Source organism: Watersipora subatra, chromosome 7 (assembly GCF_963576615.1).
Source record: "Watersipora subatra chromosome 7, tzWatSuba1.1, whole genome shotgun sequence".
Classification (NCBI taxonomy): Eukaryota; Metazoa; Bryozoa; class Gymnolaemata; order Cheilostomatida; family Watersiporidae; genus Watersipora; species Watersipora subatra.
In genome coordinates, this window is record NC_088714.1 from 43,604 (window position 1) to 70,652 (window position 27,049).

Below are 27,049 nucleotides of genomic sequence, written 5' to 3' on the forward strand. Positions count from 1 at the left end.
TTGAGCAATTTTAGAGTATAAGAAACTGGATTTATTTTGAACAACAATGTTCAAATAATTTTTTCTTTTAGCCATCTATTGGTTTAAAGGGTTTACCCTTTGATATAAAAATAAATCGTGGGGGCTCTGTGTGGCTTGCGCAGAGCAGAGTACAGAAAGCACTGGAAACTCTTTGCTGTGCGCGCCAAATCAAAAAGTTGCAAATGAAAATATATTTCTATTGAATGGACGTTATTTTTTACTTGTTTATTGTTAGTGTAATTTCAGCATTATTTGTAATATTAAGTTAATTAAAATTAACAGCCAAATTATGGATTATTTTTCCATTCATTTATCAAAGAGCCAGATGCAATCATGAGAAAAAGGGCAGAGCGGTTTAGGAAATAAGAACAAGAGCAGAGTGGTTTGAGAAATGAGAAGAAGAGCAGAGTGGTTTAGGAAATGAGAAGAAGAGTAGAATGGTTTAGGAAATGAGAAGAAGAGCAGAGTGGTTTAGGAAATGAGAAGAAGAGCAGAGTGGTTTAGGAAATGAGAAGATGAGCAGAGTGGTTTAGGAAATGAGAAGAAGAGCAGAGTGGTTTAGGAAATGAGAAGAAGAGCAGAGTGGTTTAGGAAATGAGAAGAAGAGCAGAGTGGTTTAGGAAATGAGAAGAAGAGCAGAGTGGTTTAGGAAATGAGAAGAAGAGCAGAGTGGTTTAGGAAATGAGAAGAAGAGCAGAGTGGTTTAGGAAATGAGAAGAAGAGCAGAGTGGTTTAGGAAATGAGAAGAAGAGCAGAGTGGTTTAGGAAATGAGAAGAAGAGCAGAGTGGTTTAGGAAATGAGAAGAAGAGCAAAGTGGTTTAGGAAATGAGAAGAAGAGCAGAGTGGTTTAGGAAATGAGAAGAAGAGCAGAGTGGTTTAGGAAATGAGAAGAAGAGCAGAGTGGTTTAGGAGATGAGAAGAAGAGCTGAGTGGTTTAGGAAATGAGAAGAAGAGCAGAGTGGTTAAGGAAATGAGAAGACGAGCAGAGTGGTTTAGGAAATAAGAAGAAGAGCAGAGTGGTTTAGGAAATAAGAAGAAGAGCAGAGTGGTTTAGGAAATAAGAAGAAGAGCAGAGTGGTTTAGGAAATAAGAAGAAGAGCAGAGTGGTTTAGGAAATGAGAAGAAGAGCAGAGTGGTTTAGGAAATGAGAAGAAGAGCAGAGTGGTTTAGGAAATGAGAAGAAGAGCAGAGTGGTTTGGGAAATGAGAAGAAGAGCAGAGTGGTTTAGGAAATGAGAAGAAGAGCAGAGTGGTTTAGGAGATGAGAAGAAGAGCTGAGTGGTTTAGGAAATGAGAAGAAGAGCAGAGTGGTTAAGGAAATGAGAAGACGAGCAGAGTGGTTTAGGAAATAAGAAGAAGAGCAGAGTGGTTTAGGAAATGAGAAGAAGAGCAGAGTGGTTTAGGAAATGAGAAGATGAGCAGAGTGGTTTAGGAAATGAGAAGACGAGCAGAGTGGTTTAGGAAATGAGAAGATGAGCAGAGTGGTTTAGGAGATGAGAAAAAGAGCAGAGTGGTTTAGGAAATGAGAAGAAGAGCAGAGTGGTTTAGGAAATGAGAAGAAGAGCAGAGTGGTTTAGGAAATGAGAAGACGAGCAGAGTGGTTTAGGAAATGAGAAGAAGAGCAGAGTGGTTTAGGAGATGAGAAGACGAGCAGAGTGGTTTAGGAAATAAGAAGAAGAGCAGAGTGGTTTAGGAAATAAGAAGAAGAGCAGAGTGGTTTAGAAAATAAGAAGAAGAGCAGAGTGGTTTAGGAAATAAGAAGAAGAGCAGAGTGGTTTGGGAAATGAGAAGAAGAGCAGAGTGGTTTAGGAAATGAGAAGAAGAGCAGAGTGGTTTAGGAAATGAGAAGATGAGCAGAGTGGTTTAGGAGATGAGAAAAAGAGCAGAGTGGTTTAGGAAATGAGAAGAAGAGCAGAGTGGTTTAGGAAATGAGAAGAAGAGCAGAGTGGTTTAGGAAATGAGAAGACGAGCAGAGTGGTTTAGGAAATGAGAAGAAGAGCAGAGTGGTTTAGGAGATGAGAAGAAGAGCAGAGTGGTTTAGGAAATGAGAAGATGAGCAGAGTGGTTTAGGAGATGAGAAGAAGAGCAGAGTGGTTTAGGAAATGAGAAGATGAGCAGAGTGGTTTAGGAAATGAGAAGATGAGCAGAGTGGTTTAGGAGATGAGAAGAAGAGCAGAGTGGTTTAGGAAATGAGAAGAAGAGCAGAGTGGTTTAGGAAATGAGAAGAAGAGCAGAGTGGTTTAGGAGATGAGAAGAAGAGCAGAGTGGTTTAGGAAATGAGAAGAAGAGCAGAGTGGTTTAGGAAATGAGAAGATCAGAGTGGTTAAGGAAATGAGAAGAAGAGCAGAGTGGTTTAGGAAATGAGAAGAAGAGCAGAGTGGTTTAGGAAATAAGAAGATGATCAGAGTGGTTTAGGAAATAAGAAGAAGATCAGAGTGGTTTAGGAAATGAGAAGAAGATCAGAGTGGTTTAGGAAATGAGAAAAAGAGCAGAGTGGTTTAGGAAATGAGAAGAAGAGCAGAGTGGTTTAGGAAATGAGAAGAAGAGCAGAGTGGTTTAGGAAATAAGAAGAAGAGCAGAGTGGTTTAGGAAATGAGAAGAAGAGCAGAGTGGTTTAGGAAATGAGAAGATCAGAGTGGTTAAGGAAATGAGAAGAAGAGCAGAGTGGTTTAGGAAATGAGAAGAAGAGCAGAGTGGTTTAGGAAATGAGAAGATGATCAGAGTGGTTTAGGAAATAAGAAGAAGATCAGAGTGGTTTAGGAAATGAGAAGAAGATCAGAGTGGTTTAGGAAATGAGAAAAAGAGCAGAGTGGTTTAGGAAATGAGAAGAAGAGCAGAGTGGTTTAGGAAATGAGAAGAAGAGCAGAGTGGTTTAGGAAATGAGAAGAAGAGCAGAGTGGTTTAGGAAATGAGAAGAGCAGAGTGGTTTAGGAAATGAGAAGAAGAGCAGAGTGGTTTAGGAAATGAGAAGATCAGAGTGGTTAAGGAAATGAGAAGAAGAGCAGAGTGGTTTAGGAAATGAGAAGAAGAGCAGAGTGGTTTAGGAAATGAGAAGATGATCAGAGTGGTTTAGGAAATAAGAAGAAGATCAGAGTGGTTTAGGAAATGAGAAGAAGATCAGAGTGGTTTAGGAAATGAGAAAAAGAGCAGAGTGGTTTAGGAAATGAGAAGAAGAGCAGAGTGGTTTAGGAAATGAGAAGAAGAGCAGAGTGGTTTAGGAAATGAGAAGAGCAGAGTGGTTTAGGAAATGAGAAGACGAGCAGAGTGGTTTAGGAAATGAGAAGAAGAGCAGAGTGGTTTAGGAGATGAGAAGAAGAGCAGAGTGGTTTAGGAAATGAGAAGATGAGCAGAGTGGTTTAGGAGATGAGAAGAAGAGCAGAGTGGTTTAGGAAATGAGAAGAAGAGCAGAGTGGTTTAGGAGATGAGAAGAAGAGCAGAGTGGTTTAGGAAATGAGAAGAAGAGCAGAGTGGTTTAGGAAATGAGAAGAAGAGCAGAGTGGTTTAGGAAATAAGAAGAAGAGCAGAGTGGTTTAGGAAATGAGAACAAGAGCAGAGTGGTTTAGGAAATGAGAAGAGCAGAGTGGTTTAGGAAATGAGAAGAGCAGAGTGGTTTAGGAAATGAGAAGAAGAGCAGAGTGGTTTAGGAAATAAGAAGAAGAGCAGAGTGGTTTAGGAAATGAGAAGAAGAGCAGAGTGGTTTAGGAAATGAGAAGAAGAGCAGAGTGGTTTAGGAAATGAGAAGAAAAGCAGAGTGGTTTAGGAAACGAGAAGAAGAGCAGAGTGGTTTAGGAAATGAGAAGAGCAGAGTGAGTTAGGAAATGAGAAGAAGAGCAGAGTGGTTTAGGAAATAAGAAGAAGAGCAGAGTGGTTTAGGAAATGAGAAGAAGAGCAGAGTGGTTTAGGAAATGAGAAGAAGAACAGAGTGGTTTAGGAAATACCAAGAGCAGAGTGGTTTAGGAAATGAGAAGAAGAGCAGAGTGGTTTAGGAAATGAGAAGAAGAGCAGAGTGGTTTAGGAAATAAGAAGAAGAGCAGAGTGGTTTAGGAAATGAGAAGAAGAGCAGAGTGGTTTAGGAAATGAGAAGATCAGAGTGGTTAAGGAAATGAGAAGAAGAGCAGAGTGGTTTAGGAAATGAGAAGAAGAGCAGAGTGGTTTAGGAAATGAGAAGATGATCAGAGTGGTTTAGGAAATAAGAAGAAGATCAGAGTGGTTTAGGAAATGAGAAGAAGATCAGAGTGGTTTAGGAAATGAGAAAAAGAGCAGAGTGGTTTAGGAAATGAGAAGAAGAGCAGAGTGGTTTAGGAAATGAGAAGAAGAGCAGAGTGGTTTAGGAAATGAGAAGAAGAGCAGAGTGGTTTAGGAAATGAGAAGAGCAGAGTGGTTTAGGAAATGAGAAGAAGAGCAGAGTGGTTTAGGAAATGAGAAGATCAGAGTGGTTAAGGAAATGAGAAGAAGAGCAGAGTGGTTTAGGAAATGAGAAGAAGAGCAGAGTGGTTTAGGAAATGAGAAGATGATCAGAGTGGTTTAGGAAATAAGAAGAAGATCAGAGTGGTTTAGGAAATGAGAAGAAGATCAGAGTGGTTTAGGAAATGAGAAAAAGAGCAGAGTGGTTTAGGAAATGAGAAGAAGAGCAGAGTGGTTTAGGAAATGAGAAGAAGAGCAGAGTGGTTTAGGAAATGAGAAGAGCAGAGTGGTTTAGGAAATGAGAAGACGAGCAGAGTGGTTTAGGAAATGAGAAGAAGAGCAGAGTGGTTTAGGAGATGAGAAGAAGAGCAGAGTGGTTTAGGAAATGAGAAGATGAGCAGAGTGGTTTAGGAGATGAGAAGAAGAGCAGAGTGGTTTAGGAAATGAGAAGAAGAGCAGAGTGGTTTAGGAAATGAGAAGAAGAGCAGAGTGGTTTAGGAAATGAGAAGAAGAGCAGAGTGGTTTAGGAAATGAGAAGAAGAGCAGAGTGGTTTAGGAAGTGAGAAGAAGAGCAGAGTGGTTTAGGAAATGAGAAGAAGAGCAGAGTGGTTTAGGAAATGAGAAGAAGAGCAGAGTGGTTTAGGAAATGAGAAGAAGAGCAGAGTGGTTTAGGAAATGAGAAGAAGAGCAGAGTGGTTTAGGAAATGAGAAGAAGAGCAGAGTGGTTTAGGAAATGAGAAGAAGAGCAGAGTGGTTTAGGAAATAAGAAGAAGAGCAGAGTGGTTTAGGAAATGAGAACAAGAGCAGAGTGGTTTAGGAAATGAGAAGAGCAGAGTGGTTTAGGAAATGAGAAGAAGAGCAGAGTGGTTTAGGAAATGAGAAGAAGAGCAGAGTGGTTTAGGAAATGAGAAGAAGAGCAGAGTGGTTTAGGAGATGAGAAGAAGAGCAGAGTGGTTTAGGAAATGAGAAGAAGAGCAGAGTGGTTTAGGAAATGAGAAGAAGAGCAGAGTGGTTTAGGAAATGAGAAGAAGAGCAGAGTGGTTTAGGAAATAAGAAGAAGAGCAGAGTGGTTTAGGAAATGAGAACAAGAGCAGAGTGGTTTAGGAAATGAGAAGAGCAGAGTGGTTTAGGAAATGAGAAGAAGAGCAGAGTGGTTTAGGAAATAAGAAGAAGAGCAGAGTGGTTTAGGAAATAAGAAGAAGAGCAGAGTGGTTTAGGAAATAAGAAGAGCAGAGTGGTTTAGGAAATAAGAAGAGCAGAGTGGTTTAGGAAATGAGAAGAAAAGCAGAGTGGTTTAGGAAATGAGAAGAAGAGCAGAGTGGTTTAGGAAATGAGAAGAGCAGAGTGGTTTAGGAAATGAGAAGAAAAGCAGAGTGGTTTAGGAAATGAGAAGAAGAGCAGAGTGGTTTAGGAAATAAGAAGAAGAGCAGAGTGAGTTAGGAAATGAGAAGAAGAGCAGAGTGGTTTAGGAAATGAGAAGAAGAGCAGAGTGGTTTAGGAAATGAGAAGAAGAGCAGAGTGGTTTAGGAGATGAGAAGAAGAGCAGAGTGGTTTAGGAAATGAGAAGAAGAGCAGAGTGGTTTAGGAAATGAGAAGAAGAGCAGAGTGGTTTAGGAAATAAGAAGAAGAGCAGAGTGGTTTAGGAAATGAGAACAAGAGCAGAGTGGTTTAGGAAATGAGAAGAGCAGAGTGGTTTAGGAAATGAGAAGAGCAGAGTGGTTTAGGAAATGAGAAGAAGAGCAGAGTGGTTTAGGAAATAAGAAGAAGAGCAGAGTGGTTTAGGAAATGAGAAGAAGAGCAGAGTGGTTTAGGAAATGAGAAGAAGAGCAGAGTGGTTTAGGAAATGAGAAGAAAAGCAGAGTGGTTTAGGAAACGAGAAGAAGAGCAGAGTGGTTTAGGAAATGAGAAGAGCAGAGTGAGTTAGGAAATGAGAAGAAGAGCAGAGTGGTTTAGGAAATAAGAAGAAGAGCAGAGTGGTTTAGGAAATGAGAAGAAGAGCAGAGTGGTTTAGGAAATGAGAAGAAGAACAGAGTGGTTTAGGAAATACGAAGAGCAGAGTGGTTTAGGAAATGAGAAGAAGAGCAGAGTGGTTTAGGAAATGAGAAGATGAGCAGAGTGGTTTAGGAGATGAGAAGAAGAGCAGAGTGGTTTAGGAAATGAGAAGAAGAGCAGAGTGGTTTAGGAAATGAGAAGAAGAGCAGAGTGGTTTAGGAAATGAGAAGAAGAGCAGAGTGGTTTAGGAAATGAGAAGAAAAGCAGAGTGGTTTAGGAAATGAGAAGAAGAGCAGAGTGGTTTAGGAAATGAGAAGAGCAGAGTGAGTTAGGAAATGAGAAGAAAAGCAGAGTGGTTTAGGAAATGAGAAGAAGAGCAGAGTGGTTTAGGAAATGAGAAGAGCAGAGTGAGTTAGGAAATGAGAAGAAGAGCAGAGTGGTTTAGGAAATGAGAAGAAAAGCAGAGTGGTTTAGGAAATGAGAAGAAGAGCAGAGTGGTTTAGGAAATGAGAAGAGCAGAGTGAGTTAGGAAATGAGAAGAAGAGCAGAGTGGTTTAGGAAATAAGAAGAAGAGCAGAGTGGTTTAGGAAATGAGAAGAAGAGCAGAGTGGTTTAGGAAATGAGAAGAAGAGCAGAGTGGTTTAGGAAATACGAAGAGCAGAGTGGTTTAGGAAATGAGAAGATGAGCAGAGTGGTTTAGGAAATGAGAAGAAGAGCAGAGTGGTTTAGGAAATGAGGAGAAGAGCAGAGTGGTTTAGGAAATAAGAAGAAAAGCAGAGTGGTTTAGGAGATGAGAAGAAGAGCAGAGTGGTTTAGGAAATGAGAAGAAGAGCAGAGTGGTTTAGGAAATGAGAAGAAGAGCAGAGTGGTTTAGGAAATGAGAAGAAGAGCAGAGTGGTTTAGGAAATGAGAAGAAGACCAGAGTGGTTTAGGAAATGAGAAGAAGAGCAGAGTGGTTTAGGAAATGAGAAGAAGAGCAGAGTGGTTTAGGAAATGAGAAGAGCAGAGTGGTTTAGGAAATGAGAAGAAGAGCAGAGTGGTTTAGGAAATGAGAAGATCAGAGTGGTTAAGGAAATGAGAAGAAGAGCAGAGTGGTTTAGGAAATGAGAAGAAGAGCAGAGTGGTTTAGGAAATGAGAAGATGATCAGAGTGGTTTAGGAAATGAGAAGAAGAGCAGAGTGGTTTAGGAAATGAGAAGATGATCAGAGTGGTTTAGGAAATAAGAAGAAGATCAGAGTGGTTTAGGAAATGAGAAGAAGATCAGAGTGGTTTAGGAAATGAGAAAAAGAGCAGAGTGGTTTAGGAAATGAGAAGAAGAGCAGAGTGGTTTAGGAAATGAGAAGAAGAGCAGAGTGGTTTAGGAAATGAGAAGAAGAGCAGAGTGGTTTAGGAAATGAGAAGAGCAGAGTGGTTTAGGAAATGAGAAGAAGAGCAGAGTGGTTTAGGAAATGAGAAGATCAGAGTGGTTAAGGAAATGAGAAGAAGAGCAGAGTGGTTTAGGAAATGAGAAGAAGAGCAGAGTGGTTTAGGAAATGAGAAGATGATCAGAGTGGTTTAGGAAATAAGAAGAAGATCAGAGTGGTTTAGGAAATGAGAAGAAGATCAGAGTGGTTTAGGAAATGAGAAAAAGAGCAGAGTGGTTTAGGAAATGAGAAGAAGAGCAGAGTGGTTTAGGAAATGAGAAGAAGAGCAGAGTGGTTTAGGAAATGAGAAGAGCAGAGTGGTTTAGGAAATGAGAAGAAGAGCAGAGTGGTTTAGGAAATAAGAAGAAGAGCAGAGTGGTTTAGGAAATGAGAAGAAGAGCAGAGTGGTTTAGGAAATGAGAAGAAGAGCAGAGTGGTTTAGGAAATGAGAAGAAAAGCAGAGTGGTTTAGGAAACGAGAAGAAGAGCAGAGTGGTTTAGGAAATGAGAAGAGCAGAGTGAGTTAGGAAATGAGAAGAAGAGCAGAGTGGTTTAGGAAATAAGAAGAAGAGCAGAGTGGTTTAGGAAATGAGAAGAAGAGCAGAGTGGTTTAGGAAATGAGAAGAAGAACAGAGTGGTTTAGGAAATACGAAGAGCAGAGTGGTTTAGGAAATGAGAAGAAGAGCAGAGTGGTTTAGGAAATGAGAAGATGAGCAGAGTGGTTTAGGAGATGAGAAGAAGAGCAGAGTGGTTTAGGAAATGAGAAGAAGAGCAGAGTGGTTTAGGAAATGAGAAGAAGAGCAGAGTGGTTTAGGAAATGAGAAGAAGAGCAGAGTGGTTTAGGAAATGAGAAGAAAAGCAGAGTGGTTTAGGAAATGAGAAGAAGAGCAGAGTGGTTTAGGAAATGAGAAGAGCAGAGTGAGTTAGGAAATGAGAAGAAAAGCAGAGTGGTTTAGGAAATGAGAAGAAGAGCAGAGTGGTTTAGGAAATGAGAAGAGCAGAGTGAGTTAGGAAATGAGAAGAAGAGCAGAGTGGTTTAGGAAATGAGAAGAAAAGCAGAGTGGTTTAGGAAATGAGAAGAAGAGCAGAGTGGTTTAGGAAATGAGAAGAGCAGAGTGAGTTAGGAAATGAGAAGAAGAGCAGAGTGGTTTAGGAAATAAGAAGAAGAGCAGAGTGGTTTAGGAAATGAGAAGAAGAGCAGAGTGGTTTAGGAAATGAGAAGAAGAGCAGAGTGGTTTAGGAAATACGAAGAGCAGAGTGGTTTAGGAAATGAGAAGATGAGCAGAGTGGTTTAGGAAATGAGAAGAAGAGCAGAGTGGTTTAGGAAATGAGAAGAAGAGCAGAGTGGTTTAGGAAATAAGAAGAAAAGCAGAGTGGTTTAGGAGATGAGAAGAAGAGCAGAGTGGTTTAGGAAATGAGAAGAAGAGCAGAGTGGTTTAGGAAATGAGAAGAAGAGCAGAGTGGTTTAGGAAATGAGAAGAAGAGCAGAGTGGTTTAGGAAATGAGAAGAAGACCAGAGTGGTTTAGGAAATGAGAAGAAGAGCAGAGTGGTTTAGGAAATGAGAAGAAGAGCAGAGTGGTTTAGGAAATGAGAAGAGCAGAGTGGTTTAGGAAATGAGAAGAAGAGCAGAGTGGTTTAGGAAATGAGAAGATCAGAGTGGTTAAGGAAATGAGAAGAAGAGCAGAGTGGTTTAGGAAATGAGAAGAAGAGCAGAGTGGTTTAGGAAATGAGAAGATGATCAGAGTGGTTTAGGAAATGAGAAGAAGAGCAGAGTGGTTTAGGAAATGAGAAGATGATCAGAGTGGTTTAGGAAATAAGAAGAAGATCAGAGTGGTTTAGGAAATGAGAAGAAGATCAGAGTGGTTTAGGAAATGAGAAAAAGAGCAGAGTGGTTTAGGAAATGAGAAGAAGAGCAGAGTGGTTTAGGAAATGAGAAGAAGAGCAGAGTGGTTTAGGAAATGAGAAGAAGAGCAGAGTGGTTTAGGAAATGAGAAGAGCAGAGTGGTTTAGGAAATGAGAAGAAGAGCAGAGTGGTTTAGGAAATGAGAAGATCAGAGTGGTTAAGGAAATGAGAAGAAGAGCAGAGTGGTTTAGGAAATGAGAAGAAGAGCAGAGTGGTTTAGGAAATGAGAAGATGATCAGAGTGGTTTAGGAAATAAGAAGAAGATCAGAGTGGTTTAGGAAATGAGAAGAAGATCAGAGTGGTTTAGGAAATGAGAAAAAGAGCAGAGTGGTTTAGGAAATGAGAAGAAGAGCAGAGTGGTTTAGGAAATGAGAAGAAGAGCAGAGTGGTTTAGGAAATGAGAAGAGCAGAGTGGTTTAGGAAATGAGAAGACGAGCAGAGTGGTTTAGGAAATGAGAAGAAGAGCAGAGTGGTTTAGGAGATGAGAAGAAGAGCAGAGTGGTTTAGGAAATGAGAAGATGAGCAGAGTGGTTTAGGAGATGAGAAGAAGAGCAGAGTGGTTTAGGAAATGAGAAGAAGAGCAGAGTGGTTTAGGAAATGAGAAGAAGAGCAGAGTGGTTTAGGAAATGAGAAGAAGAGCAGAGTGGTTTAGGAAATGAGAAGAAGAGCAGAGTGGTTTAGGAAGTGAGAAGAAGAGCAGAGTGGTTTAGGAAATGAGAAGAAGAGCAGAGTGGTTTAGGAAATGAGAAGAAGAGCAGAGTGGTTTAGGAAATGAGAAGAAGAGCAGAGTGGTTTAGGAAATGAGAAGAAGAGCAGAGTGGTTTAGGAAATGAGAAGAAGAGCAGAGTGGTTTAGGAAATGAGAAGAAGAGCAGAGTGGTTTAGGAAATAAGAAGAAGAGCAGAGTGGTTTAGGAAATGAGAACAAGAGCAGAGTGGTTTAGGAAATGAGAAGAGCAGAGTGGTTTAGGAAATGAGAAGAAGAGCAGAGTGGTTTAGGAAATGAGAAGAAGAGCAGAGTGGTTTAGGAAATGAGAAGAAGAGCAGAGTGGTTTAGGAGATGAGAAGAAGAGCAGAGTGGTTTAGGAAATGAGAAGAAGAGCAGAGTGGTTTAGGAAATGAGAAGAAGAGCAGAGTGGTTTAGGAAATGAGAAGAAGAGCAGAGTGGTTTAGGAAATAAGAAGAAGAGCAGAGTGGTTTAGGAAATGAGAACAAGAGCAGAGTGGTTTAGGAAATGAGAAGAGCAGAGTGGTTTAGGAAATGAGAAGAAGAGCAGAGTGGTTTAGGAAATAAGAAGAAGAGCAGAGTGGTTTAGGAAATAAGAAGAAGAGCAGAGTGGTTTAGGAAATAAGAAGAGCAGAGTGGTTTAGGAAATAAGAAGAGCAGAGTGGTTTAGGAAATGAGAAGAAAAGCAGAGTGGTTTAGGAAATGAGAAGAAGAGCAGAGTGGTTTAGGAAATGAGAAGAGCAGAGTGGTTTAGGAAATGAGAAGAAAAGCAGAGTGGTTTAGGAAATGAGAAGAAGAGCAGAGTGGTTTAGGAAATAAGAAGAAGAGCAGAGTGAGTTAGGAAATGAGAAGAAGAGCAGAGTGGTTTAGGAAATGAGAAGAAGAGCAGAGTGGTTTAGGAAATGAGAAGAAGAGCAGAGTGGTTTAGGAGATGAGAAGAAGAGCAGAGTGGTTTAGGAAATGAGAAGAAGAGCAGAGTGGTTTAGGAAATGAGAAGAAGAGCAGAGTGGTTTAGGAAATAAGAAGAAGAGCAGAGTGGTTTAGGAAATGAGAACAAGAGCAGAGTGGTTTAGGAAATGAGAAGAGCAGAGTGGTTTAGGAAATGAGAAGAGCAGAGTGGTTTAGGAAATGAGAAGAAGAGCAGAGTGGTTTAGGAAATAAGAAGAAGAGCAGAGTGGTTTAGGAAATGAGAAGAAGAGCAGAGTGGTTTAGGAAATGAGAAGAAGAGCAGAGTGGTTTAGGAAATGAGAAGAAAAGCAGAGTGGTTTAGGAAACGAGAAGAAGAGCAGAGTGGTTTAGGAAATGAGAAGAGCAGAGTGAGTTAGGAAATGAGAAGAAGAGCAGAGTGGTTTAGGAAATAAGAAGAAGAGCAGAGTGGTTTAGGAAATGAGAAGAAGAGCAGAGTGGTTTAGGAAATGAGAAGAAGAACAGAGTGGTTTAGGAAATACGAAGAGCAGAGTGGTTTAGGAAATGAGAAGAAGAGCAGAGTGGTTTAGGAAATGAGAAGATGAGCAGAGTGGTTTAGGAGATGAGAAGAAGAGCAGAGTGGTTTAGGAAATGAGAAGAAGAGCAGAGTGGTTTAGGAAATGAGAAGAAGAGCAGAGTGGTTTAGGAAATGAGAAGAAGAGCAGAGTGGTTTAGGAAATGAGAAGAAAAGCAGAGTGGTTTAGGAAATGAGAAGAAGAGCAGAGTGGTTTAGGAAATGAGAAGAGCAGAGTGAGTTAGGAAATGAGAAGAAAAGCAGAGTGGTTTAGGAAATGAGAAGAAGAGCAGAGTGGTTTAGGAAATGAGAAGAGCAGAGTGAGTTAGGAAATGAGAAGAAGAGCAGAGTGGTTTAGGAAATGAGAAGAAAAGCAGAGTGGTTTAGGAAATGAGAAGAAGAGCAGAGTGGTTTAGGAAATGAGAAGAGCAGAGTGAGTTAGGAAATGAGAAGAAGAGCAGAGTGGTTTAGGAAATAAGAAGAAGAGCAGAGTGGTTTAGGAAATGAGAAGAAGAGCAGAGTGGTTTAGGAAATGAGAAGAAGAGCAGAGTGGTTTAGGAAATACGAAGAGCAGAGTGGTTTAGGAAATGAGAAGATGAGCAGAGTGGTTTAGGAAATGAGAAGAAGAGCAGAGTGGTTTAGGAAATGAGAAGAAGAGCAGAGTGGTTTAGGAAATAAGAAGAAAAGCAGAGTGGTTTAGGAGATGAGAAGAAGAGCAGAGTGGTTTAGGAAATGAGAAGAAGAGCAGAGTGGTTTAGGAAATGAGAAGAAGAGCAGAGTGGTTTAGGAAATGAGAAGAAGAGCAGAGTGGTTTAGGAAATGAGAAGAAGACCAGAGTGGTTTAGGAAATGAGAAGAAGAGCAGAGTGGTTTAGGAAATGAGAAGAAGAGCAGAGTGGTTTGGGAAATGAGAAGAAGAGCAGAGTGGTTTAGGAAATGAGAAGAAGAGCAGAATGGTTTAGGAAATGAGAAGAAGAGCAGAGTGGTTTAGGAAATAAGAAGAAGAGCAGAGTGGTTTAGGAAATAAGAAGAGCAGAGTGGTTTAGGAAATGAGAAGAAGATCAGAGTGGTTTAGGAAATAAGAAGAAGAGCAGAGTGGTTTAGGAAATAAGAAGAAGAGCAGAGTGGTTTAGGAAATGAGAAGAAGAGCAGAGTGGTTTAGGAAATAAGAAGAAGAGCAGAGTGGTTTGGGAAATGAGAAGAAGAGCAGAGTGGTTTAGGAGATGAGAAGAACGGCAGAGTGGTTTAGGAAATGAGAAGAAGAGCAGAATGGTTTGAGACGAGTTTGTAAAGGTACCTCAATCTCTCTGAATCTTCGCCTATGCCGAGGATTGCATATCTTAGGCCTACAGGAATGATCATTGTACACTTGATTATCTGCACCTTCTGAGCCTGTCTCAGCCAAGTCGGAAGCACCATCAAGCTGACCTTGAACTTGAAAAACAAAGTAAAGGTCACGGGCTATGGTCTAGGGCAGTGCATTAGGCGTGTTACAGCCTGATTGATATCCTTCTGAGATAATAAACAAGCAATCTACGAGGATACAGAGATCGTTAGAAGCTTTCAGGTGTACAGTTTCATATCCAATTTCAATTATATATGAGAATTATTTTCATGAACTATATATAATTCTTAATAAAGGGGCCGATTGATGACAATTTATATATGTATCTTTAGTTGTCGTTTTCCCTGCTGGAGTCAAGAGACACTGACTTAATGCTAGTGACATTCATAAGGTGACAGAAAAACAACAAGAATGAAAAAATCGAAAATATGTACGAATTAACTCACATTAACACTCGAGTTTGATTAGTTTATACAACAAAATTTATATTTGGCTGTAAAATAAATAGTTGAGACCTTGAGAATGTGTTACCAAACAAAGTAAGACCATTAAGGACAACCAACCTTTGGTCGAGAGATTCTGGGGCTGGACTTGTTGGACTGGCTGAAGGCTGATACTACCTGCTTGTATAGCAGAACTGGGTATGACTGCTGCTAAGCCAGTACCTGCAACCCGTGTAGAACAATCATAGTAGTAGTACATTAGTTGATGTCTAAATAATAACTATAGCAATAGTACATCAGTTGATGTTTAACTAATTACTATAGTAGTAGTACATCAGTTGATATTTACCTAATTACTATAGCAGTAGTACATCTGTTGATATTTAACTAATTACTATAGTAGTAGTATATCAATTGATATTTAAGTAATTACTATAGTAGTAGTATATCAGTTGATATTTAATTAATTATTATAGTAGTAGGACATCAGTTGATATTTAACTAATTACTATAGTAGTAGTATATCAGTTGATATTTAACTAATTACTATAGTAGTAGTACATCAGTTGATATTTAACTAATTATTATAGTAGTATATCAGTTGATATTTAACTAATTATTATAGTAGTATTATATCAGTTGATATTTAACTAATTATTATAGTAGTACATCAGTTAATATTTAACTAATTACTATAGTAGTAGTATATCAGTTGATATTTAACTAATTATTATAGCAGTATTACATCAGTTGATATTTAACTAGTTACTATAGTAGTAGTAGTACATCGGTTGATATTTAACTAATTACTATAGTAGTAATAACTCAGTTGATATTTAACTAATTACTATAGCAGTAGTACATCAGTTGATATTTAATTAATTATTATAGTAGTAGTACATCAGTTAATATTTAACTAATTACTATAGCAGTAGTACATCCGTTGATATTTAACTAATTACTATAGTAGTAGTACATCAGTTGATATTTAACTAATTACTATAGTAGTAGTACATCAGTTGATATTTAACTAATTACTATAGTAGTGGGACATCTGTTGATATTTAACTAATTACTATAGTAGTAGTACATCAGTCGATATTTAACTAATTACTATAGTAGTAGTAGATCAGTTGATATTTAACTAATTATTATAGTAGTAGTATATCAGATGATATTTAACTAATTACTATAGTAGTAGTACATCAGTCGATATTTAACTAATTACTATAGTAGTAGTAGATCAGTTGGTATTTAACTAATTATTATAGTAGTAGTATATCAGATGATATTTAACTAATTACTATAGCAGTAGTACATCAGTTGATATTTAACTAATTACTATAGTAGTAGTACATCAGTTGATATTTAACTAATTACTATAGCAGTATTACATCAGTTGATATTTAACTAGTTACTATAGTAGTAGTAGTACATCAGTTGATATTTAACTAATTGCTATAGCAGTAGTATATCAGTTGATATTTAACTAATTACTATAGTAGTAGTACATCTGTTGATATTAAACTAATTACTATAGTAGTAGTAACTCAGTTGATATTTAACTAATTACTATAGTAGTAGTACATCAGTTGATATTTAACTAATTATTATAGCAGTATTACATCAGTTAATATTTAACTAATTACTATAGTAGTAGTATATCAGTTGATATTTAACTAATTATTATAGCAGTATTACATCAGTTGATATTTAACTAATTATTATAGTAGTAGTACATCAGTTGATATTTAACTAATTATTATAGCAGTATTACATCAGTTAATATTTAACTAATTACTATAGTAGTAGTATATCAGTTGATATTTAACTAATTATTATAGCAGTATTACATCAGTTGATATTTAACTAATTATTATAGTAGTAGTACATCAGTTGATATTTAACTAATTATTATAGCAGTATTACATCAGTTAATATTTAACTAATTACTATAGTAGTAGTATATCAGTTGATATTTAACTAATTACTATAGCAGTAGTATATCAGTTGATATTTAACTAATTACTATAGCAGTAGTACATCAGTTAATATTTAACTAATTACTATAGTAGTATATCAGTTGATATTTAACTAATTACTATAGTAGTAGTACATCAGTTGATATTTAACTAATTACTATAGTAGTAGTATATCAGTTGATATTTAACTAATTACTATAGTAGTATTACAACAGCAAGTATCAAAAATCGAGATGCTTTTGATGAATTTCTGCAAAAAATGTTTAAAAGAATTCTGTAGAATATAGCAAGTGCAAATCACAGTCGGAGAGATTGAATTAGAGGTGAACTACATTTATGCAAGTAATGGATTGTAATGAGCCTTACACAAAAATAAAAGTTTCAGCATCTGAAACTATTCCAATCAGATAGAAAAAAGGCAATATGCATTGGCCCAAATGAAGCAACTAATTAAATAACGGGCTTGCAGAGAAGATAGCTGATACAAAAGATAGCTGGCTGATAGGAAAGCCGGCAGATACGTAGGATAGTAAGAATGAAAAAGTACATACTAGTTTGTTGAAGTTGGATAGGTGTGGTGAGGAGCTGCTGCTGATAAAGCTGTGGGAGAGCCATCGTAGCAGCAGAGGCAGCTCCACTCTGCAATAATCACAGAAAAATTGCAATGGATTGTTGTCATCGATAAGCCATATTAAGAGAGTAAGATAAGAGTAATATCAAGTGAGTCATATTAAGAGAGTAAGATAAGAGTTATATCAAGTGAGTGATATTAAGAGAGTAAGATAAGAGTAATATCAAGTCTGTCATATTAAGAGATTAAGATAAGAGTAATATCAAGTGAGTCATATTAAGAGAATAAGATAAGAGTAATATCAAGTGAGTCATATTAAGAGAATAAGATAAGATTTATATCAAGTGTGTCATATTAAGAGAGTAAGATAAGAGTAATATCAAATGTGTCATATTAAGAGATTAAGATAAGAGTAATATCAAGGGAGTCATATTAAGAGAATAAGATAAGAGTAATATCAAGTGAGTCATATTAAGAGATTAAGATAAGAGTAATATCAAGTGAGTCATATTAAGAGAGTAAGATAAGAGTTATATCAAGTGAGTGATATTAAGAGAGTAAGATAAGAGTAATATCAAGTCTGTCATATTAAGAGATTAAGATAAGAGTAATATCAAGTGAGTCATATTAAGAGAATAGGATAAGAGTAATATCAAGTGAGTCATATTAAGAGAGTAAGATAAGAGTAATATCAAGTCTGTCATATTAAGAGAATAAAATAAGAGTAATATCAAGTGTGTCATATTAAGAGAGTAAGATAAGAGTAATATCAAGTGAGTCATATTAAGAGAGTAAGATAAGAGTAATATCAAGTGAGTCATATTAAGAGAGTAAGATAAGATTTATATCAAGTGTGTCATATTAAGAGAGTAAGATAAGAGTAATATCAAGTGTGTCATATTAAGAGATTAAGATAAGAGTAATATCAAGGGAGTCATATTAAGAGAATAAGATAAGAGTAATATCAAGTGAGTCATATTAAGAGATTAAGATAAGAGCAATATCAAGTGAGTCATATTAAGAGAGTAAGATAAGAGTTATATCAAGTGAGTGATATTAAGAAAGTAAGATAAGAGTAATATCAAGTCTGTCATATTAAGAGATTAAGATAAGAGTAATATCAAGTGAGTCATATTAAGAGAATAAGATAAGAGTAATATCAAGTGAGTCATATTAAGAGAGTAAGATAAGAGTAATATCAAGTCTGTCATATTAAGAGAATAAAATAAGAGTAATATCAAGTGTGTCATATTAAGAGAGTAAGATAAGAGTAATATCAAGTGAGTCATACTAAGAGAGTAAGATAAGAGTAATATCAAGTCTGTCATATTAAGAGAATAAAATAAGAGTAATATCAAGTGAGTCATATTAAGAGAGTAAGATAAGAGTAATATCAAGTGAGTCATATTAAGAGAGTAAGATAAGAGTAATATCAAGTGAGTCATATTAAGAGAGTAAGATAAGATTTATATCAAGTGTGTCATATTAAGAGAGTAAGATAAGAGTAATATCAAGTGTGTCATATTAAGAGATTAAGATAAGAGTAATATCAAGGGAGTCATATTAAGAGAATAAGATAAGAGTAATATCAAGTGAGTCATATTAAGAGATTAAGATAAGAGTAATATCAAGTGAGTCATATTAAGAGAGTAAGATAAGAGTTATATCAAGTGAGTGATATTAAGAGAGTAAGATAAGAGTAATATCAAGTCTGTCATATTAAGAGATTAAGATAAGAGTAATATCAAGTGAGTCATATTAAGAGAATAAGATAAGAGTAATATCAAGTGAGTCATATTAAGAGAGTAAGATAAGAGTAATATCAAGTGTGTCATATTAAGAGAATAAGATAACAGTTATATCAAGTGAGTCATATTAAGAGATTAAGATAAGAGTAATATCAAGTGTGTCATATTAAGAGAGTAAGATAAGAGTAATATCAAGTGAGTCATATTAAGAGATTAAGATAAGAGTAATATCAAGTGAGTCATATTAAGAGAATAAGATAACAGTTATATAGAGTGAGTCATAATAAGAGAGTATGATAAGAGTAACATCAAGTGTGTCCTATTAAGAGATTAAGATAAGAGTAATATCAAGGGAGTCATATTAAGAGAGTAAGATAAGAGTAATATCAAGGGAGTCATATTAAGAGAATAAGATAAGAGTAATATCAAGTGAGTCATATTAAGAGAGTAAGATAAGAGTAATATCAAGTGAGTCATATTAAGAGATTAAGATAAGAGTAATATCAAGTGAGTCATATTAAGAGAATAAGATAACAGTTATATAGAGTGAGTCATAATAAGAGAGTATGATAAGAGTAACATCAAGTGTGTCCTATTAAGAGATTAAGATAAGAGTAATATCAAGGGAGTCATATTAAGAGAGTAAGATAAGAGTAATATCAAGGGAGTCATATTAAGAGAGTAAGATAAGAGTAATATCAAGTGAGTCATATTAAGAGAGTAAGATAAGAGTAACATCAAGTGTGTCATATTAAGAGATTAAGATAAGAGTAATATCAAGGGAGTCATATTAAGAGAGTAAGATAAGAGTAATATCAAGTGAGTCATATTAAGAGAGTAAGATAAAAGTAATATCAAGTGTGTCATATTAAGAGAGTAAGATAAGAGTAATATCAAGTGTGTCCTATTAAGGGAATAAGATAAGAGTAATATCAAGTGAGTCATATTAAGAGAGTAAGATAAAAGTAATATCAAGTGTGTCATATTAAGAGAATAAGATAAGAGTAATATCAAGTGAGTCATATTAAGAGAGTAAGATAAGAGTAATATCAAGTGAGTCATATTAAGAGATTAAGATAAGAGTAATATCAAGTGAGTCATATTAAGAGAGTAAGATAAGAGTAATATCAAGTGAGTCATATTAAGAGATTAAGATAAGAGTAATTTCAAGGGAGTCATATTAAGAGAGTAAGATAAGAGTAATATCAAGTGAGTCATATTAAGAGAATAAGATAAGAGTAATATCAAGTCTGTCATATTAAGAGATTAAGATAAGAGTAATATCAAGTGAGTCATATTAAGAGATTAAGATAAGAGTAATATCAAGGGAGTGATATTAAAAGAGTAAGATAAGAGTAATATCAAGTGAGTCATATTAAGAGATTAAGATAAGAGTAATATCAAGTGAGTGATATTAAAAGAGTAAGATAACAGTTATATCAAGTGAGTCATATTAAGAGAGTAAGATAAGAGTAATATCAAGGGAGTCATATTAAGAGAGTAAGATAAGAGTAATATCAAGTGTGTCATATTAAGAGATTAAGATAAGAGTAATATCAAGGGAGTCATATTAAGAGAATAAGATAAGAGTAATATCAAGTGAGTCATATTAAGAGATTAAGATAAGAGTAATATCAAGTGAGTCATATTAAGAGAATAAGATAACAGTTATATAGAGTGAGTCATAATAAGAGAGTATGATAAGAGTAACATCAAGTGTGTCCTATTAAGAGATTAAGATAAGAGTAATATCAAGGGAGTCATATTAAGAGAGTAAGATAAGAGTAATATCAAGGGAGTCATATTAAGAGATTAAGATAAGAGTAATATCAAGTGAGTCATATTAAGAGAGTAAGATAAGAGTAATATCAAGTGAGTCATATTAAGAGATTAAGATAAGAGTAATATCAAGTGAGTCATATTAAGAGAATAAGATAAGAGTAATATCAAGTGAGTCATATTAAGAGAGTAAGATAAGAGTAATATCAAGTGTGTCATATTAAGAGAATAAGATAACAGTTATATCAAGTGAGTCATATTAAGAGATTAAGATAAGAGTAATATCAAGTGAGTCATATTAAGAGAATAAGATAAGAGTAATATCAAGTGAGTCATATTAAGAGAGTAAGATAAGAGTAATATCAAGTGAGTCATATTAAGAGATTAAGATAAGAGTAATATCAAGTGAGTCATATTAAGAGAGTAAGATAAGAGTAATATCAAGTGAGTCATATTAAGAGATTAAGATAAGAGTAATTTCAAGGGAGTCATATTAAGAGAGTAAGATAAGAGTAATATCAAGTGAGTCATATTAAGAGAATAAGATAAGAGTAATATCAAGTCTGTCATATTAAGAGATTAAGATAAGAGTAATATCAAGTGAGTCATATTAAGAGATTAAGATAAGAGTAATATCAAGGGAGTGATATTAAAAGAGTAAGATAAGAGTAATATCAAGTGAGTCATATTAAGAGATTAAGATAAGAGTAATATCAAGTGAGTGATATTAAAAGAGTAAGATAACAGTTATATCAAGTGAGTCATATTAAGAGAGTAAGATAAGAGTAATATCAAGGGAGTCATATTAAGAGAGTAAGATAAGAGTAATATCAAGTGAGTGATATTAAGAGAGTAAGATAAGAGTAATATCAAGTGTGTCATATTAAGAGAGTAAGATAAGAGTAACATCAAGGGAGTCATATTAAGAGAGTAAGATAAGAGTAATATCAAGTGAGTCATATTAAGAGAGTAAGATAAGAGTTATATCAAGTGAGTCATATTAAGAGAGTAAGATAAGAGTAATATCAAGTCTGTCATATTAAGAGAGTAAGATAAGAGTAATATCAAGTGAGTCATATTAAGAGATTAAGATAAGAGTAATATCAAGTGAGTCATATTAAGAGAATAAGATAACAGTTATATAGAGTGAGTCATAATAAGAGAGTATGATAAGAGTAACATCAAGTGTGTCCTATTAAGAGATTAAGATAAGAGTAATATCAAGGGAGTCATATTAAGAGAGTAAGATAAGAGTAATATCAAGGGAGTCATATTAAGAGAGTAAGATAAGAGTAATATCAAGTGAGTCATATTAAGAGAGTAAGATAAGAGTAACATCAAGTGTGTCATATTAAGAGATTAAGATAAGAGTAATATCAAGGGAGTCATATTAAGAGAGTAAGATAAGAGTAATATCAAGTGAGTCATATTAAGAGAGTAAGATAAAAGTAATATCAAGTGTGTCATATTAAGAGAGTAAGATAAGAGTAATATCAAGTGTGTCCTATTAAGGGAATAAGATAAGAGTAATATCAAGTGAGTCATATTAAGAGAGTAAGATAAAAGTAATATCAAGTGAGTCATATTAAGAGAGTAAGATAAGAGTAATATCAAGTGAGTCATATTAAGAGATTAAGATAAGAGTAATATCAAGTGAGTCATATTAAGAGAATAAGATAACAGTTATATAGAGTGAGTCATAATAAGAGAGTATGATAAGAGTAACATCAAGTGTGTCCTATTAAGAGATTAAGATAAGAGTAATATCAAGGGAGTCATATTAAGAGAGTAAGATAAGAGTAATATCAAGGGAGTCATATTAAGAGAGTAAGATAAGAGTAATATCAAGTGAGTCATATTAAGAGAGTAAGATAAGAGTAACATCAAGTGTGTCATATTAAGAGATTAAGATAAGAGTAATATCAAGGGAGTCATATTAAGAGAGTAAGATAAGAGTAATATCAAGTGAGTCATATTAAGAGAGTAAGATAAAAGTAATATCAAGTGTGTCATATTAAGAGAGTAAGATAAGAGTAATATCAAGTGTGTCCTATTAAGGGAATAAGATAAGAGTAATATCAAGTGAGTCATATTAAGAGAGTAAGATAAAAGTAATATCAAGTGTGTCATATTAAGAGAATAAGATAAGAGTAATATCAAGTGAGTCATATTAAGAGAGTAAGATAAGAGTAATATCAAGTGAGTCATATTAAGAGATTAAGATAAGAGTAATATCAAGTGAGTCATATTAAGAGAGTAAGATAAGAGTAATATCAAGTGAGTCATATTAAGAGATTAAGATAAGAGTAATTTCAAGGGAGTCATATTAAGAGAGTAAGATAAGAGTAATATCAAGTGAGTCATATTAAGAGAATAAGATAAGAGTAATATCAAGTCTGTCATATTAAGAGATTAAGATAAGAGTAATATCAAGTGAGTCATATTAAGAGATTAAGATAAGAGTAATATCAAGGGAGTGATATTAAAAGAGTAAGATAAGAGTAATATCAAGTGAGTCATATTAAGAGATTAAGATAAGAGTAATATCAAGTGAGTGATATTAAAAGAGTAAGATAACAGTTATATCAAGTGAGTCATATTAAGAGAGTAAGATAAGAGTAATATCAAGGGAGTCATATTAAGAGAGTAAGATAAGAGTAATATCAAGTGTGTCATATTAAGAGATTAAGATAAGAGTAATATCAAGGGAGTCATATTAAGAGAATAAGATAAGAGTAATATCAAGTGAGTCATATTAAGAGATTAAGATAAGAGTAATATCAAGTGAGTCATATTAAGAGAATAAGATAACAGTTATATAGAGTGAGTCATAATAAGAGAGTATGATAAGAGTAACATCAAGTGTGTCCTATTAAGAGATTAAGATAAGAGTAATATCAAGGGAGTCATATTAAGAGAGTAAGATAAGAGTAATATCAAGGGAGTCATATTAAGAGATTAAGATAAGAGTAATATCAAGTGAGTCATATTAAGAGAGTAAGATAAGAGTAATATCAAGTGAGTCATATTAAGAGATTAAGATAAGAGTAATATCAAGTGAGTCATATTAAGAGAATAAGATAAGAGTAATATCAAGTGAGTCATATTAAGAGAGTAAGATAAGAGTAATATCAAGTGTGTCATATTAAGAGAATAAGATAACAGTTATATCAAGTGAGTCATATTAAGAGATTAAGATAAGAGTAATATCAAGTGAGTCATATTAAGAGAATAAGATAAGAGTAATATCAAGTGAGTCATATTAAGAGAGTAAGATAAGAGTAATATCAAGTGAGTCATATTAAGAGATTAAGATAAGAGTAATATCAAGTGAGTCATATTAAGAGAGTAAGATAAGAGTAATATCAAGTGAGTCATATTAAGAGATTAAGATAAGAGTAATTTCAAGGGAGTCATATTAAGAGAGTAAGATAAGAGTAATATCAAGTGAGTCATATTAAGAGAATAAGATAAGAGTAATATCAAGTCTGTCATATTAAGAGATTAAGATAAGAGTAATATCAAGTGAGTCATATTAAGAGATTAAGATAAGAGTAATATCAAGGGAGTGATATTAAAAGAGTAAGATAAGAGTAATATCAAGTGAGTCATATTAAGAGATTAAGATAAGAGTAATATCAAGTGAGTGATATTAAAAGAGTAAGATAACAGTTATATCAAGTGAGTCATATTAAGAGAGTAAGATAAGAGTAATATCAAGGGAGTCATATTAAGAGAGTAAGATAAGAGTAATATCAAGTGAGTGATATTAAGAGAGTAAGATAAGAGTAATATCAAGTGTGTCATATTAAGAGAGTAAGATAAGAGTAACATCAAGGGAGTCATATTAAGAGAGTAAGATAAGAGTAATATCAAGTGAGTCATATTAAGAGAGTAAGATAAGAGTTATATCAAGTGAGTCATATTAAGAGAGTAAGATAAGAGTAATATCAAGTCTGTCATATTAAGAGAGTAAGATAAGAGTAATATCAAGGGAGTCATATTAAGAAAACAGTGAAAATGGTTCATAATAAAAAAAGATAATGAGGGAACATATTATCAGGACTACCATACCATATCGAGAGGATGATTTTGATGTGGTCGCACAGGAGCTGGACGGAAAACTTGGGTGGTACTCATTTGAATGGCCTGCGAAGGATGCACAGCACTGACTGATCGTTGACCAATTGTATTGAGCACTGAAAGCAAAGCGAAAAGTCAAACTCCTTCGATAGCATTGAAAAATATTAACTCACAGGCGTTATAAATGATGGAAATCAATCAGACTGTTTTGGATCACTGCAATGCACTGGAAAATAAAAATGCTGTTGCAATTGGGGACTGGCAATGGTGTACCCCCAAGAACCATCCACTAGCATTTCTATAGTAACGGCTTTAGCAATAGGGCCATAGGGTAATTGTATTCTTCGACTAATTCATTGTAGATTACCTGTTTGTTTATTGTGCATTACAACGGTGCTAGACGCTGGATGTAGAGGAATATGACTGGGAGTTGGCTTTGCATCTGTAGCCTTGGTTGCTGACAATTTTTGCTCCCAGAGCTGTAATATATACATACTTACATAGCGTACTTTTCGGACTATAAACCGCATCCCTATACAAGCCGCATCTAATTTAGTTTCCAAAAACGAGAATAAAACAATACATAAGCCACACCTTTGTATAGGCCGCAGAACTCAGGACGGTGCTTTTTAACGCAGCAGCAATTTTGCTGTTTAAAACGACGCTTTACTCGTGTATTGACCGACGCTTTTTAACCCAGTGCCTAATGGAACAGTACCGTTAGGCATTGTTTCGTGTTCTCTTTCCCCGCTAGAGGCGCACTAACCGGAGACTGGTTATTGGGCCCTAGCGGTGAGAAAAAAGCCACAGAATAGCCACACCCTTATATAAGCTGCATGGCTCAAATCGTCAGAAAAAAGTTGCGGCTAATCGTCCGAAAAGTACGGTACATGCATACATACATAAACATTTGCATACTATTTATTTAGGCTCAAACTATGCCGTCTTGAAAAAGAGTTGAAATATGTAGTTTCTTGTAATCAACAACTAGATTGTCTGAAAAAGACATCCAAGAATAAAGCAACATCCAATAGATAGAAATATTAGAAATCAATACAGATCCATATTACTCAACCATTTTCAGCTCAGCTAGAACTTGTTCATCCATTCCTTCTTCCAGAACTGCCTCTTTCATGCTCTCGATCACCTCAGATATCACAGACTTGTAAAGCTTATCCTGCAATACGAGCATAAACATAAACGCTTAAAACTAGTGTGGTAAACAGCTCAAGCTTTCTCTAGAAAAACACTACTAATCTATGTCATCCTCTCTACCAGCTAACTCGTCTCAACACATGTAAAGTGAGATTATTGTTGGAGCATTCAATATTCCAATTGGCCAGCTAAATAATGATGGCTGGTTATTAAAGGTTGACTCGCAACAAAATTCACATTACAGTGATTTGGTATCATAAGATTCACCATGTCTTACTCTGTTGTGTTGTAGGTGCATAATATGTAGGAATGTGATTACAAGCTCTTGGAAGCTAAAAAACGAACAGTTAATAGCAGCCACACCAGACCGCCGTAGTTTGGATTCTCTTTCCAAAATGGCTCAAATGGGACGTAGTTGTTACAAGATGGTTTCTGTTTACAATTTCCCGCAACCTCATTCGTCGAAATATTTTCACAACTATACTTCATGCATTCAATAAAACCATGTCTATTGTTCTTACGCGTCTGTTACATCGTCATTGTAATGCTGCCACTTTCAGCACTGATATCTTATAACTTACCATAAAAATTCGTTAAATTTTTTAACCATAGCTCGAAGGAGTACATATCATTGTCTGATAATCATGACGAGCCTGTTGGTCACCTGTGATAATAGAAAATCGCTGCAGAAGTTATTTGCGAAGTATTGAGTCACATGATCAGATTACGACTTGTCGACTAGATCAAGCTGAAACAAAACTGTAAAGTAGCGAGCATCTATATTTGATACGGGCTCTTCGGTAAAACCCGAAGTGTTTGTCATAAACTAGTGCTACGATAAGTTTTATATTGAGCTTTTTATTGGCCTTTCAATTCACGTGAGAACATCACATGATAAGACGATAACTAAATTTCATGACTACGTCAGTGAAATTAACAGATTCCAATCTACAGCGGCTTTTCGTTTTTGAGCTTTTAAGAGCTTGTAATCACATTTCCACATATTTGGCACCTACAACACAACAGAGTAAGACATGACGAATCTTTTGATACCAAATAACTGTAATGTGAATTTTGTTGCAAATCAACCTTTAAGCAAACTCTAAGGCAGCTATTCCAAAACTGACTCATGCTATGCTGAACCTCAGTTCAGCCAGTAATAAATGATGTATATACAGTGAAACTCGGATAACTCAAACTTCAAGGGTCCGAGCAAAAGTGTTCGAATTATCAGAGTGTTCAAGTTATCAGAGCACTGTCACAAGTCCATGTATTTACTTATTTATTAGTAGATACATGAACATATACAAACTATAATATAAATCAGTAGCACAAATGGCTTGTTTCAAATTAAATGCTTCTAATGTAAAGTTTAAAACGTTTTTATCAAAAAGTATAGAGATTTTTCTATCACTTGAGATTGGTTTGTTGTTTGAGGTGATGTTGTTGCCAGGACGTTTTTTAGATTGACATTGGCAAAACTTGATCGTTGCTGAAATGCTCAAAGAAAAGACATCTTTTTCTTTTGAGCGTTTTACCCACGATCAATTTTGCCGATCTTTCTTGAAGTTTATGGAAAGATTACCTTACTTTACCTGGGATTCGTTAAGAGCAACACTCCGAGGCAGTTCAATTAAGTTTTACGAGGTTTTACGGTACATCGTATATCACTCACGCTTTTTGAATGGATACTTATTGAATGTACACACGTATTTTGTGTTTAGGTCAAACGATGAATAGTTTTTTTTAGCTAAGACAACGTATACGTTTGACTACAATTCTTAAGACGTTTTAAACATTCAACAATCCGACGTTAATTCAACACGGAATCAACGTCGGAAAACTATTCATCACGGGCTAGCCGGGTCACGCACTCAAGGATTTTCGCCACGCAAATACAAAACAAAAACAACATGCTGTTTTTGTTTTGTATGTGCGTGGCGAAAATCCTTGCGCCCGTGACCCGGCTAGCCCGTTCTATTCATCGTATAGCAGTATAAATCAAATTTCAGCAAAC

General features: G+C 35.3%; 1 protein-coding gene across 1 annotated transcript in view; it reads right to left on the reverse strand.

Annotated features, from left to right (window-relative positions):
* Nucleotides 1-27,049, reverse strand: part of LOC137399543 (transcription initiation factor IIA subunit 1-like) — a 35,765-nt gene that overhangs the window by 2,231 nt on the left and 6,485 nt on the right. Inside the window, exons 2-7 of the mRNA XM_068085706.1 lie at nucleotides 24,953-25,054; nucleotides 24,245-24,356; nucleotides 23,869-23,993; nucleotides 16,248-16,335; nucleotides 13,835-13,936; nucleotides 13,224-13,360 (exon numbers count right to left, since the gene is read on the reverse strand). Of these exons, the coding sequence (XP_067941807.1) occupies nucleotides 13,224-13,360; nucleotides 13,835-13,936; nucleotides 16,248-16,335; nucleotides 23,869-23,993; nucleotides 24,245-24,356; nucleotides 24,953-25,054 (666 nt within the window). The remainder of the gene's footprint in view (nucleotides 1-13,223; nucleotides 13,361-13,834; nucleotides 13,937-16,247; nucleotides 16,336-23,868; nucleotides 23,994-24,244; nucleotides 24,357-24,952; nucleotides 25,055-27,049) is intronic.